Raw genomic sequence first — 16,049 nt, 5'->3', positions numbered from 1 at the left:
CCTCCGCCATCATGGAACGCACAGGCAAGCACACTTACAAAATTAACTACCCACCAGGGCTCTCCAAAAAAAACGCCAAACGTTACAAACACAACTTCCTGAAGGCTCACCCTGAAATACCTTGTGTGGACACCTACTTCTCTCAGAGCAATGGTGCCACGAGCACTGATATCATCTTCCACACTCTGCGTAGAGCACAGTGGAGGAAAGCGCTTCTCTCCATTCTCATTGGTTCCACCACCAGTAAAAACGCTCACAGCCTGACGCTCTCTATCACGCCATCCCAAGTTTTCCCCGGCAGAGCCACCATTACCATCTACAACAACGGGATCATTCTATTCCAAGCCACAGATAGGAATCTCGACCGACTCGACCACCTTTTCCCTGCTTTCCTAATGCACATTACCAAAATGAGGTCCCCCACCTCGCACACACCAAGATGCTCCACACCCCCCAACTCCATGCCCCAACATAACGTAACCCCTGCACACCCCTCTCCCTCTGACGATTATCGTCCCCCCTCCCACATCCCACATACCCTCACCCCCCCTTCCACCCATCCCACACCACCCCACACCACTCCACCCCACACCCCGCACCCACTGTCGAAGATCACCTCATCCACTCCACCCCGCACCCACTGTCGAAGATCACTTTACCCACTCAACTCCACCCCACTCCACTCCACCCCACTCCACTCCACTCCCCTCCACTCCTCCCCCCGCACTCATGGACGAAACTCGTACACCTTCCCACATCACACCAACCCCCACCCTACATTCCACCCACGCCACTCCTCCTACGAGTCTCGCGGCACCCACAATGGACCCGAGCATATCTCCCCTCCTCCGCAGCAGTTATCCCTCTCACCCTACCCCCCCCATTCTCACTCCTCACCCCCCCACCACCCCAACAAGACACACAGAGCCCACCACCCCCCGCTCCTCAACATCCCCCCCGCTCCACCCCCCCATACTCAGCCCCCACTACCTTCTTGACACCCCTATTGTCTTCAGTCGTCACTCTTCCCATAACTCTCCGGCGTCGCCCCCCAACGACGTCCCCGCCCTTACGTCCCAGCCGACCTATCCCTCACCCACACCCCTCGCCCACACTCTCTCTCACCCACCGAATACCACCCTTCCCCCTATTACTGCAGAACACTCCACTGACAATGGCACACTCCACCCCCCCGACCCCAGCTCGCAGTTCAGCTCCCTATTCAACAACCTGCCTACGGCCTTCACCTCCAACGCTAGCCCCTACTCACAGCTAGACCTGATTTTAACAACGCTCCTACAAGTCAAAGAAGAGGTCAACACCATCAAAGAACTCCTCCACACACACCCCAGACAACACCGACCTACAACCAACACCTCTGTGTCCAACAAAGGTCACACCCTCCGCACAGGCCCCCGCTTTCATCTCGCTCCAGGGGTGAAACGGGTGGGCTCACACTCTCCGCTCTGGCCCACTATCCCCGACCGCAACAACGGCCACCGCCCCCGTCGAGCTCATAACTCCCTGACGGCTCATGACATAAACACCCTCCTCCGCTCATTTGGCCCTGGCCCGGTAAAGCGCACAACGCCCTCACAACTCCCCATACCCACAATTCTCTCGAATCCCATTAGGCACCCAACTCTAAGCAGCCGATGCGCCATCCCCAGCAATCTCAGAAAAATACCTCTCGCGCTAGAACACTCGCCCACCCCTCTCACCCCCAGACTCAAATGCATCCTACTCAACTGCAGATCGGCCCAGAGGCATTCCTCCAACATTGCAGATCTCGTCACATCAATGGATCTTGACCTCGCCATTTTGAAGGAAACATGGTTAACTGAAGCCTCCACACCTATCATGGACTTATTAGTCCCCCCCAATTACCACATAATTAGACTTGACAGAACCGACAAGACGGGCGGGGGAATCGCATGCATTTTCAGGAGCAACCTCTCGGTTGCTAAATTAACCTCCCCCTCCATCACGTCTTGCGAACTCATGTGTCTTGATATCTCCAGCGAGGGCAAGCCAGTATGTGCTTTACATCTCATCTATCACCCGCCTAGGGACAACCTCATCTTCACCCAACAACTCATGGACACGATCGCAGCCAACGCTGGTCGGCAGATCCCGCAAATCTACCTGGGTGACTTCAATCTCCACTGGAACGATCAGAAAGACGCAGTGGTGAATAGTCTCAAATCCTTCCTTGACGCGTTTAACCTCATTCAAATATGCAACAGCCCAACACACGACAAAGGCTCCATACTTGATCTCATCATCGCCAACGAAGACTCCACCCAATTAGGGGCAATCCAACCTTGTGATTGGTCAGACCACCACATTATCTCCTTCTTCATCAATGAAAAGGTTAAACCTGTCTCGGCGCAACCCACCAAATCTAAGATCTGGAAAAGGGACATGAAGAACCTTAACCCCAACTCCCTGCCTCCCCACCTCACCAATAGCCTCCTTCCCCCTCCTGGCACCTCTGATGTTCAATCACTGACTGACCACTACCTCGACTCTATGAACACAATAATCAATGAAGCCGCCCCACTGCATTTAAAGAGAGTCTCCACCAAGATCTCGAACCCTTGGTATGATGGTAGACTCAACGAAGACAGGCGGGCTATGCGAATGGCAGAACGCACATGGAGATCAGTCCCCTCATCGCGGCATCGCAAAATGCTTAAGAGCAAGAGAAATGCCTACTTTAGGAAAATAAAGCGCGCAAAATCTGACTTCTTCAGCCTCCAGTTGGACCAAGCAAAAAACAGACCAAGAAAGCTGTTTGAACTAGTCAAAACTCAAACCAAGACGCAACCCCTTCTCTCAAACAACTCCACAAACATCATCCCACACTGTGAAGACTTTTCTGCCTTCTTTAAGCTAAAGACAGACAACATAAGGAATGACCTCCTTATTGACGTAAGACGATACCCGAGCATCACCAAAACGCCCGACACCCATCCTAAAAATAACGCCTCCTGGTCGTCTTTCGAAACCTACTCTGAAGAAGCAATACACAAACTGCTCGGCTCACTGAAGCCTTCTAATCACCTCACAGACCCATTACCTGCCAATGCTGTTAGAGACTTCATCCCCGTGCTTCTCCCACTCTGGACAAAAATCATTAACAGCTCCCTTCAGCAAGGTCTCATTCCAGACTCCCTCAAAGTGGGGCAAGTCACGCCCATACTCAAGAAACCGACAGCTGATCCGGCTGACTTAAACAACTATCGCCCTATCACCAATATCCCCACTTTGGCCAAGCTGTTGGAAAAATGTGTGCAACTCCAACTTACAAAACACATTGATCAGTTCGAACTCCTCGACCCTCATCAATCAGGTTTCCGGGCGAAACACAGCACAGAGACGGCCATGACTCACATAATTGATGACGCCCTCCAAATCCTGGATCGCAACGACTCCTGCCTCCTCATTCTCCTGGACCTCTCCTCAGCATTCGATACGGTCAAACATGAGAACCTATTAGAGCTCCTAAATACCAGAATGGGCTTATCAGGGACTGTACTCAAATGGTTCACTTCCTTCCTTCACAACCGATCCCAGAAGTTCAAGATTAACAATGTGCTGTCCTCTCCAGTGCCAGTAGATTTAGGCGTCCCACAAGGATCTTCCCTCTCACCCACGCTGTTCAACCTCATCATGGAACCACTCGCTACCCTGCTCCAGGCATCCAATGTACACTTCCACATGTATGCCGATGACACTCAACTATATCTAAAGGTACAATCCCCGGAAGATATCAAACTTCTGAACTGCACACTTAGGAACACCCAATCCTGGTTGGCCGACAATCACCTCAAACTAAATGCGTTGAAGACTGAGTTCCTCCTGATTTCACCCCCTTCGAAAATTTTCCACCACCCAAATATGGCTCAATCACCTAACAGCATTCAATGTCCAACCCACCATCGTGGACTCTGCGAAGTCTTTAGGCGTCACACTTGACGCAAAGCTCAATATGCAACAGCACATTAGCAAAACTACGAAAGGAGCTAACTTTCAAATTAACACTCTAAGGAAACTCAAACCCTTCCTCCCAGCCAAGGACTTCCAAACTGCTGTACAAGCCCTAGTCATCCCCCGCATAGACTATGGAATTGTGGCCCTCAGCGGTCTCCCCCAAGCAACAACAGCACCCCTAAGAGCCTCCCTAAATGCGGCCGCGAGACTCATTTCGGGATCAAGGAAACACTCTCATATAACCTCTGACCTGAAATTGCTGAAATGGCTTCCACTCGAAGCCAGAATACAATTGAAAATCGCGGTTATGACACACTCAGCCATACACCACAAGGCTCCCACCTACCTCACTCAAAAGCTGACTATATCAGGAGGTTCGAGATCCAATAGAAGTACTAAAAGTCTGCTCCTGAAACCTCGCAGATTCCGTAAGGAAAAAACGTACAAGCGCTCCTTCTCAGGAATGGCTCCGAGGATCTGGAATGCACTCCCTCCTGAAACGAGGACTATCTCCTCCACTGTACTCTTCAAGAAAGAAGTGAAAGCCATCCTTATGGCCAAGTTTACATGATCCACACTGTTGCTGCTCAGAGTCTATGCACCGATCTTGAAACGTTGGATAACTAGTGATCCATTAACTTTCTGTTCATGACCTATTGACCTCTTTTGCAGTTGGATCATAGACCCTGCACTGTGCTATAGTATTGTCTTTTAAGTGTTTACTGGTATCCACTGATCCGCATGGCAGCTGGATCGGAGTCCCGCTGCACCACCCTATCCTAATGTCTATTTGAATGTTTATTATTATCTTTAGACCTGTGTTGTAGCTAGCTCAGACTCAGCACTGTCTTATATCTTTGTCTATTTGAGTGTTCTCTTTTACCTCTTGATCTCTATGTTAGTTAGATCATAGACTCTACACCACCTTATTCTACTGTTTAGCTGAGTGTTTATCTGTATCTAATGCACATAATTATTATCCTATTATGCTACTGTGCACTATACTGTACCCAATTACTATGTCTACTCACCCTACTGTAAAGCGCTCTGATATCTGCTAAGATCTTGTTCGCGCTATATAAAACTTTGAATAAATAAATAAATAAATAAAGAGTGCAGAGGGGTTGTGTTTAGATTAAATACATATATATTTGATATATACCTTGTGTGGTGTCCTTTCATTTGGTATTCAAGGGATTATATATGGTAAAACAACTTGCTTAACTCGCCTACTGAAGTCTTAGCCTGAAGACTGCTGCTTCATGCTACCACTAGGATAGCTTTTTATAAGGTTGACTTTACAACCACCATCAATAAGGGTCGATTAGACTGGTGCAAGGTGCCCACTAGAACTAGTGGACATCATATGCCAAGCTAACTTCTCATACCTGCCACCACAAGACATATTTCTGGACCCCTAGGGTGGGAGCATTGTTTGCCTGAGCCCAGAAACAAAGCTTTTCCTGGGCGGCGGTGTTCACACCTCACCCAGAGCCATCTGTAAGAGGGAAGCTTCAAAGACCTGGCAGCCTTTGTAATGCGACACCCGGCCTCTCCTGTTATCAGGAGCAGACCCCATCCTGTCTCCCCTCCTTTTCGGTGGGAAGACAGGAGGGAAAAACTAGCCAGCCCAGAAGCTGTGCCCACCTCTGTCAACTCCACCCCTCAGGTGGGGGAGGCGAGGTGAAGGCCACTCTTCAGTGCCCGCCATCTAGCACATGGCAGGTACTCCCCAATCAGGATTGCGGATTGTGCTACACAAGGGTGTATTCATCCTAAGGTCAATAGCCCATTGGCTACTGACCTCGAGACCCCTAAACCCCCCTTCCCCCAAATACTATATTTAGGGGTCCGCCCTGAATCAAGAACGCAGATTCCCACGACCTCAGAAGAAAAAGGACGAAGGAAGATGCCCAGCAGAGGAGACTGCAGAGAAAAACTGACTTGGCCCCAGCCCTACCGGCCCATCTGCGGTTTACAGAGATCCTGAGCCAAAAATTGTCTTGTCCTGCAGCCAGCGACCTCCAGAACGGCTGGGAGGACTGACTGCCTGACTGACTCCCACCGAAGTCCCCCAGCGCTCCAGAGTCTGAGTCCACTTTGGGTTGACCCCTCAGGACTCCCCGATGTCGCCTGCAGCCTCTGCACAGAGATGCCCCCCAACCGGGAGTGGCCTCGTAAGGTGAAATCTGATCTCAAAAGACACCCCTGCATCCAGCCGCCCTGCGCCCTGGAGAAAAGAACCCGAGCTGCACCTACGTCCCCGAACCCTCCAACCTACCTGCCCAGCTTTTAGTTCCTCCTGGAAGTTTTCCTGGACCGATACTGTAGCTGAAAACCATAACCGAAAGTCCCCTTTGAAAACAAGGCACCTGACGTCAAAACAGCACCCTGCACCCAGGCACCCCTGCTGGTGCACTTTGAGTGCCAAGCCGGATCCCCCTTTGCCCTGAGCCTAACACCAGGAGCTTGGCTCCCACAACCTTGTGGCCTGCTTGTTAGCAGCCACCAACCGGAGGCTCCTCATCCCCCATTGGATAACAATGGACCTCAGCACTCTGCACCTGTCCACCTTAGTGCTGCTGAGGGCGTAACAAGAGTGCATCTCTTACCCTGGGGGACCCCTGAGTCTACCCCTGGAACCTCAACTCCCACTACCAAATACTTACCTCAAAACTGATAACACTATTTACCTCCATAGGATAACATTGACTGTTTTTCTTTAGAAAAGTTTGAAGTGTGAAGTTTGTAAACCTAAAGAAATTCCTTAAAATTGTACTATTTAACTTAAACGATTTTACTTACCTATTTATAGGAAATGGCCCAGAGTAGTATCCAAGGATACTACTCTCAGTAAGAAAAGTAATCTAAAAAGTAACTGTCAACACCAATCTGCTGGCTTTTAGGAGGGATTTGAAGACCCTGCTGTTCACGCAATAATCTGCTCTTTTATGAGCCTTGTCCTTCCTCTTCCTGGGTCCGTGAGGTTCTTTCAGCGCCGGGACACTCTTCGGAGTAGCCGTGCGCTATAAAAGTACCCCCTTTAACATAACATAACATTTAACATTACCTGGTATTTTACTGAAAAGCCCATTCAAATCTATGTACTGTGTTTACAAAGTATTGCATTTCTCTGCAATCATACTGTAAGTCAAAACAACGTGCATACATAATTACAATTCAAACTATTTACAAACTGCATTACTACTGTAAAGTGTTTATTGCTTACCTGTGCCAGGCTTGCTTGGTTCTTGAAAATAAAAGAACTAAAAGAATATTTTATACAAAAACAATTGGTCTGAAGTTCAGTCTTTGAGTGTGTGAATTCATTTGCTAACTAAGTGTATGCAACAAATGCTTAACACTGTCCTCTGATACTGCCTTACTGCTCGACCACACTACCACAAATAGAGAGTGAGGTGCTATCTAACTTTACCTCTGTCTACCTTTGTGGTTCCACTGGACTCTGTGCACACTATACCTAACTTTGGTATAGTATATACAGAGCGAGCGTCCTAGACCACCGAATGATGCACTTTTGCCGGAATGAATGGGTAGATGTTTCAGAGAGTCCTGATTATGTAGATGCATGCACTTGTGGTACAATTAACATGTGTTTCAAAACTAAGAGAGCTGGGTTAGGAAGAGAGCCACAGTCCTCTGGCCACCAAGTATTGGTTCAAATAGATTCTTGTATCCCAAACACCAGCACCTCCGTTTTGTCCACATTGATTTTTTAAGTCTTCTTTCATCCAGGTGTTTATACTGTTATTGCAGTGATTAAACGTATTTGCTGCAGAGGACAGATTGTTAGAGATCGTTACACTAACCTGTGTATCATCAACATATGGGCAATATATACAAAACACTTTATTTCGATCACTATAGATCATAAAAGTACACCATAAAACAAAACACTTACAGATACAAAATGCAAATAGGACTGCATTATAAATAACCGTTTGCAGTCCATTTGCAATAGCAACATATTAAAGTGATCAGAGTACATCATTGTAGTTTGTTAGAATTGCAACCAGGTGTAACAATTTCGAATAAATCATTGTTTGTAATTATAAACTTCATCTTCAAATAGACTAATAACGATAAAACATATAAAGGACTTAAAAAATGAAAAAAGCAGCGTTCACTTAAAGTGACACACGGCACACAGTATTACTTTAGCATAAACTATACAGTATGGCACAACCTAGGAACTAACAGTGGAGTACTTGATATGCCTAATGGCCATACCCATTAAAAACGTAGTTGTACAGGATAAAATCATGCGCGTTGTATTTGACTGCAGTATTCTATAGGTCTGCTTGCACTTTCTTACCCCCAAATTTCTGCGCTGAGGGGCTATCCATTTAGTTAGAGATTGGCAGTACAAGGGGCAAAAAAATAAAACTTGTTCAAGTGACTCAAGTATCCCTTAGCAGCAGGGGCAATTTCCTTCAACCCTCTTGCATACTTTTCCCCATTTTCTTTTAAAATTATTTACAGGTAGGCAGCCATACCTAAACTTTAGGCATAGTTTCCTTGCTAATGGGGGTTTGATTTAGTCTATTGTGGCCTCAAATGACAATGACTGTTTAAAATTCATAAAAGCAAATAAGAGTGAACCCTTAATATTCATTATCATATCGGTCTCAACAGTGCCCCAGAATGCAACTTTGAGACTGTGTTTGTTGATCTGACTAAGGGTTTCCAGTTGATTCCATGTATACATCTAATTCTAATTTATGTAGCAACAAGGAATCTTGTCCACATAAGTTGGTGTTATTAGTTCACCAAGACCCATCCTATAGGAAGCACGTCCTGCAGTAGACCATAGCCGATGCCAAAACATAAGCTTTCTTGGAACAATTTTATGTGCTATTCTTTTCTGGCCTAGATCTAAATCGAGCGGAAGCAATGGGGTGGACACCGGAAGAGTCAATAGGGATTAAAATAATTCTTGTTCAGTTACTGAGAGATTGCTATAATTTAAACAGCCCCACACCTCTGCACAATAAAGGGCTGCACCAAGGGCTTTGACATTCTATATCTCTATCGCTGGTGACAGTTTTCTGGAAATGGTTTTCCTATGGATCTTAACTATATTCACGGTTTGCTGAATTAAGGATAATCACACACTTTCCAGTTGTGGGAGCCAGCTCATATTCTGTGTTAATCTCATGCCAAGATAGTCAAACTCTGTCACTAGTTCTACGGGGACACCACCCACATACAGACGCTTCCTTCATTTTGTCTTTAAACTTGATGAATAGAGCACATTCTGTTTTGGAGCCCCGTTGCAGACAGAATGCCTGAGAATTATTTAACAGCTGCTGGAGCTCTTTGATATAAGCAGAGTATCATCTGCAAGTAGGAGAGCACCTATTTTTGGAGCATCGCAACCATCCCTGCTCAAAAAACGAATAACCTCATTAATAAGCAGGGTGAAAAGGGTAGGTGCTAATACACACCCCTGTCTAACTCCTTTATCAATGTGGATCAGCTCCGTTAAAGCCCCATTATCACCCCATCTCACTTGTGCCAGAGTGTTCACATGAAGTATTATTAGAATATTCAGAAGCGGAGTCGCATTACCCATATTTTTTAGGACCTCCCATAGTTTCACTCTCGGTACCATATCGAAAGTGGCAAGCAGATCAACAAAGGCAACATATAATTTGCCTCTCTGGATAGTCACTTCCTTCCCAAAAATACATCAACATATGATACACAGCATATGGAACCCGAATGAGCGTATCAGTTTGGCAGGAGGGGACGTAAAGGTTAAAGAGGGTGGGGCTAAGATATGAGCCCCGGGGACCCTGCATGGTAGACTAAATGCTTTGGCTTTAAAGCCACCACAGCTAACAATATCCACCCTATTGGTGAGAAAGAAGTGACAAATGTTGAGGGCCTTCCTGCCCACTCCAGCCTGATGGATGCCCTACACAAGGCGCAAGGGTGAGCGGTATCAAATGTTGCAGACAGATCAAGCAGCACCAGGACAGCAACTCGACCTTAATTAACCTGGCCCTGATGCTATCAGCTGCAGTAAGTGCCACCCATGTGCGATGGGCATTTCTAAATCTATTCTGTAAAAGGTCAAGAATGTCACAGGTGTCAGTCAGTTTCACTAATTCTTGATTGAGATATTTCTCTAAATATTTTGCAGGTGTAGGCAAAAGTGAAGTAGGGCAAAACGTTTTCATGTCATTAGGTTCAAAATTAAGTTTGTTGTTTTTTTAAAAAGGGGAATTACTGTTACATCCTTCCAGGGCTGCAGAAAAATCCTTTTAACTAGGTCATAGTTGAGCACTCCATGTAGAGTCTTAGCAATACAAACCGGAGCTTACCTGTAGGATTGTAGGTGGACAAGGGTCCTCTGGAGACCCTGACATAAGGTTCATAAGGAGCTCCTTAGTTTTATGTGTCGAAATAGGAGGAAAGCGAGCGCGTCGAGGGGAAATTGTGGTAATGACCATCCGAGATTGTGCTTCGCAGAGGCAGGAAATTCAAAGTAAATATTAAGGATTTTTTCTATCGCAGAACTCTTGTGAGGGGTCAGTAAGATCAAGAATTAAGGGCTGAGATAATTCCTTAACTACTTTAAAGAGTTCTTTAGAGGAATTTCATGCCAATCTTAATTTTTCTGTGTAAAAAGTCGATTTAGCTGGGCCAATAGCAAGTTTGTTACACAGTCTTAAGGACACGAAAATTATATACACCGTATGGAAAAATAATATTCAACCTTTTTTGGTCCTCTGCCCACTTCCAACATGTGTTTTGTTGTGTGGGCGTCTTGTCCCACGAGTTGAACGGGCGTGTCTTCTTACACTTGGAAAATTTCCACCAGTCCTGAGTGCCTGAGAAAGTAATCAGGCTTGTGACCGTATCACAAGTTCAAAACCGCATTCAAGTCTTACGGGAGAGAGGCAGCGTGTCCCCTTAATCTAGTTGAATGAGCTAGACAAGAGACAGAGGCAGCACGTTTGTTGGAGGAGCGCCTGGCAAAGGGCTCCCTCCATTGTCACATCGCTATTTTTTAATTTATTTCACTTGTGTAATCGCTACGTTAAAAAGAAATCTTGTATGTCTGACCTATTTTTAAAAACTATTCCTGTCACATAACTGCCACTCACCCCATTGCGTGCACTAGGTCCCCGGTCCACCACCGATTTTTCGGATTGTGTGGAAGGACCGGAACGTGCCACCGGAAGTGATTACTACGTCCGCTTCTTTCCTCAAATCAGCTGCTCCCAGCTGATCGCCCGTACCGCCTATATACCAGGGCCTCGCGTCCCGCGCAGCAGACTCACCAGACAAGAGACAGAGGCAGCACGTTTGTTGGAGGAGCGCCTAGCAAAGGGCTCCCTCTATTGTCACATCGCTATTTTTAAATTTATTTCACTTGTGTAATCGATACGTTTAAAAAAAATCTTGTATGCCTGACCTATTTTTAAAAACGATTACTGTCACATAACTGCCACTCACCCCATTGCGTGCACTAGGTCCCCGGTCCACCGCCGATTTTTCGGATTGTGTGGAGGGACCGGAACGTGCCACCGGAAGTGATTACTACTTCCGCTTCTTTCCTCCAATCAGCTTCTCCCAGCTGATTGCCCGCACCGCCTATATACCAATGTCTCTCATTCCGCTCAGCGGACGTACACAGCGTCGAGCCGCTGGCGTGCCAAAGGCGCTCCAAAGGCAAGCCCGCCGGGGGCAGGGGCCACGACCCACGACCCCTGCTCGTTTCACCACCTAAGTCCGGAGTTACAGCCCCAACTCTCTACTCAAATTAAGAGGAATGGCCTCAGCCCCTTGTCTCTCCACTTGGAACCCATCGGAGCAAGGCTCAATCTGCAGATTTCAGCCCCTCCCCAACCTCACAACCAAAAACATTCAGCGTAGTATGTATCTCCTGAACTGCAGGTCCCTTTCCAAACACGCCACAGAAATCTGCCGGCATTTTAGATGAATTAAACCCCGATGTGCTGTTTCTGACAGAAACTTTGCTCCACTCCGAATCTGACCCTGATGTCATCCAGGCCCTACCTGGAGGATACCAAATTTTACGCAAAGACCGCCAAACAGGAAGAGTAGGTGGCCTAGCAGTCATCTACAAAGACTGCTATGGTTGCCGTAGCTCCCCCAACCCAATACCGACCTGTGAAAGCCTCTCCTTCTCCATAGACTTCTTCCCCACTTGCACCTTCTCTGGTATGCTTATATATCGCACACCCGAGACCCTAGGACAATTTTTCAATTCTCTGCCTTCCACTATAGCTAACCTAGCATGCAGCCATCACATTTCACACTTCTTGGGTATTTTAATATCCATTTTGATGATACCACTGACCACTCTACCCTAGAAATAACCACTATCCTCGCTGCGCTACAATTTCAGCAACTAGTGCTGAAACCGACCCACTCTAAAGGTCACCTTCTTGATCTCATTTTCAGTAACTGCGCAGACCTCCTAGTAGGAAACCCCTCCCCCCGTTCCCTGGACGGATCACCTCCTAATCCTAGTTTCCTGGGTTACCCCACTCACCCACCCCTCTTCCACCATTGTCCCTCGGAGGGAACGCAACTGGTCAAAACTACCCCAGACTGAATGGGCAGCGACTCTTGGAACATCCAGACCACCATGCAACCCTGACCCTATCCTAGCCAATGAAAACTATAATAGATGGATCTTAAACTCACTAGAACTTGCACTTCCCATAAAATCACTGAATTCAAGCGCAGCACCAAGACGGCCCCCTGGTACTCCAAGGGCCCACGAGAAAAGAAATGCCAATGCAAAAAACTAGAGAGTAAGTGGCGTCTGGACTACTCACCCCTAAGTAAATCCACATATAGAGCCGCAATAAAAACCTATAAAAATGAAATTAAAACCGCCCAAGCGGTCTTTTTCGAAAAAAAGATCAGAGCAGCGGCTTCCAAGCCCAAGGAAATCTACCAAATTGCAAAAACCCTTATTAAACTCCCAGAAAAACCTCAAGATCCCCTTAACGCCCAACCCCGCTGTAATGACCTAGCAAAGTTCTTTTACTATAAGATACAAACCATCTATTCCTCCTTTTTCCACACTCGGATCCCCACTTCACCCAACAAACCTCCGGAGCCAGGGCCCCACCCCCCTGCAACACTCGAAATGCTACCCCCTCTAGACTCTACCACACTACAATCCATTAAGCGCCAGGTGAAATCCGGTATACCTAATGACCCAGCACCACCGCGCACTCTGCTGACAGCAATCACACACATCCTACCCACCATTCTCGATCTGGTCAATGCCTCTCTGGCCACTGGGACCGTCCCGCCCGGAAACGAGCCATGGTCAAAGCCCTCCTTAAAAAGCCCAACTTAGACCCAAACAACCCAGGGAACTACCGACCAATCTCCCTACTACCCTGGCTAAGCAAGGTCGCTGAAAAACTTGTCAATAAGATTCTGACGGAGTTCCTAGAGAGCAACCACCTGCTCCACCCCTCCCAGACAGGATTCCGACCCATGCATGGGACTGAGACTGCCCTCGTTGCTGTGACAGAGGAGGCAAGGAATATCCTGGATCAAGGAGGTACCGCAGCTATTATCCTCCTTGACCTAAGTGCCGCCTTCGACACTGTAAATCATAACCTCTTACTACACAGACTTATCAATCTAGGATTCTCAACGAAAGCAATCACAAGGTTCGAGTCCTTCTTGTCGGATTGCTCCTTCTAAGTCTTTGAGGGCGAAATCATCTCCCCCAGCAAACATTTTGGCTGCGGTGTGCCGCAGGGCTCCTCTGAGCCCTACGCTCTTTAATATTTACATGAGCCCCCTAGCTGAGATTGTCCGCCCCTTCGGGATAAAAATCATCACTTACGCAGACGATACTCAGGTAGTGGTGGCCCTAAATCAACCTCACACCGAGCCCAACAATCTGAGGGTCTGTTTAGAATCGGTGACCTCATGGATGGCATTGTCTTGTCTCAAATTAAACTGAGACAAGACCGACCTGATGCTCTTAGGTACTATTGACTCCTTGTGGCTTTCGTGTCTTGGACCCACCTCCATACCCAAGGACACAATCAAGAGCCTGGGCATTTGACGGGATAAGTCTTTTAATTTTAATCACCAAGCAACTAAACTCTCCGCCCCCTGCTTCGGTATACATAGGCTTATCCGGAAAATCCTTCCTTTACTACCCTTTAAGGCCAGGCAGATCATGATACAGGGCCTCATTCTGTCTCACATAGACTTTGGGAATACCCTCTATCTAGGAGCCACCCAAGCCACCCTAAACAAGCTCCAGGTCACCCAGAACTGTGCAGCACGAACCCTCCTGCAGATCTTCCTGTTAAAACCGGACTTAAGAATCTGCATTGGCTCCCAGTTAGGGAAAGAATTAAATTGAAGAGCCTGTGTATCGCCCACCGAGCCGTATGGAAAACTGGTGCCACCATCAATCACCCCCTGATCACCCCCTACGACCCCGGCAGACAGCTCAGTTCAGCTTCCTCCTTCCTGGTCACAGTACCCAGGATCAAGAGAGAAAGATGCGGGCCGCTCATTCTCCTATAACTCGGCCAAACTCTGGAACTCCCTTCCCCTCCACCTGCGATCTGAACCTAATCTTCTGACTTCGCAGAAAGCTAAAAACCCTGCTGTTTACCAACTCAGACTAGGCCCCTACCTCTCATCCACACACGTTTGTCTGCAGCGCTAGGACGCCTCAAGGTAGCTACTGCGCTATACACATGATATTTCCTTTCCTTCCTATCATTCAAATCGCACTCAGTCTGTGCAAGAGATCCTATAACGAGTACACCTAGTATGACAGGGGCCAGTCTATCGCAAAACTCTTATGTGGAGATAGAAAGGCCAGGAATTAAAGGCTGAAATAATTATTTAACTACTTTAAAGAGTTCCTTGGTGAAATTTTCTGCCAAACTTATTTTTCCTGTGTAAAAAGTCGATTTAGCTACGCCAGTAGCAATTTTGTATAGGTGTACAAGAGCGTAATAACCCGCTTAATCAGTGGGATTATCGTGCAATTGCTATTTCCGCTCTTGTCTACGATATATTGCATAATCACAGTTAAAAAACTGGGAATTAGTTCCTCAAGGGAGGTAATATGCTTTTCACATAAGTATTTCTAGAGTGAGACTCTGATCATGTTGTAATTTCATAGTGGCTTATTGTAAAAGCATTGCATGACTACTAATGTGGTTTTAGAAACCATGACCAGTTTTTGCATGTGTTAAGTGGCGTGGCATTTTCAACGGTTTACATGTCATGTAGTGTGGTGGAAATTGTTGATGCTATTTGAATGTGAAGACAAATGTTAAAAATGTTTAATGTGCCTCATTGTTTCACTGTGAATTTGGAAACATGTTTTTACATCGAGCCATGTCTCATTACTTACACAGGAGAGTTCTCACTCATACCTTGCTGTTGTCGTTGAAAAACTTCAAGTGCCGATTGTTCCTCCTCCTCCAAAGAAAGAAGCAATTCAAGGTATAGCTTATCACTGAGATTACTGTGGATTTTGATATACATGTTTTACAATGTTGGGTTGCTCTTTCATATAAAGTTCTTTTGTGAGATGAATTTTTTTTAATTTACTGATATTTCTTTAAAAAATATCACCCTCATCAGTCGTTGTCGCCTGTAATGCCTGTGACCACTCTGCCTCAAATACTTTGACTCTTGTGAAGAGTCTCGGTGATAAGATGACACAGATGAATCCTCTGTGCTTTCTGCTTTCAAGCCCACAAAATCTTTTACATTTGGGATCCAACCTTCACGCATGGGTAGGATGAGGTTGATATCCTTTAGAGTCCACAGTGAGATATGCAGGAAGGTACAATTTACATTGATGCGGTTACATATCTGAGCCTTTACATGTAAAAAATAGACTCACGTTTGGGAAAGCTTTTTAAGAAAATTAGGGCATTCTTTATCCCGAAGTGGAGCCTAGTGGCTACCAATAAACTGCTTTCATCCCCACATCCATCTCCTCCTCACCATTCACAGTGTGATTCTGACCATGTTTTCTCTAC

The 16,049-nt window shown here is 46.6% G+C and overlaps 1 protein-coding gene across 1 annotated transcript in view; it reads left to right on the top strand.

The window, feature by feature from the left end:
- TICRR (TOPBP1 interacting checkpoint and replication regulator) overlaps positions 1 to 16,049 on the top strand; it is a 581,214-nt gene that overhangs the window by 179,025 nt on the left and 386,140 nt on the right. Inside the window, exon 11 of the mRNA XM_078683197.1 lies at positions 15,417 to 15,504. Within this exon, the coding sequence (XP_078539323.1) occupies positions 15,417 to 15,504 (88 nt within the window). The remainder of the gene's footprint in view (positions 1 to 15,416; positions 15,505 to 16,049) is intronic.

This window comes from Lissotriton helveticus, chromosome 3_1 (assembly GCF_964261635.1).
Source record: "Lissotriton helveticus chromosome 3_1, aLisHel1.1, whole genome shotgun sequence".
Classification (NCBI taxonomy): domain Eukaryota; kingdom Metazoa; phylum Chordata; class Amphibia; order Caudata; family Salamandridae; genus Lissotriton; species Lissotriton helveticus.
This window is presented reverse-complemented; position numbering and strand designations above follow the sequence as displayed.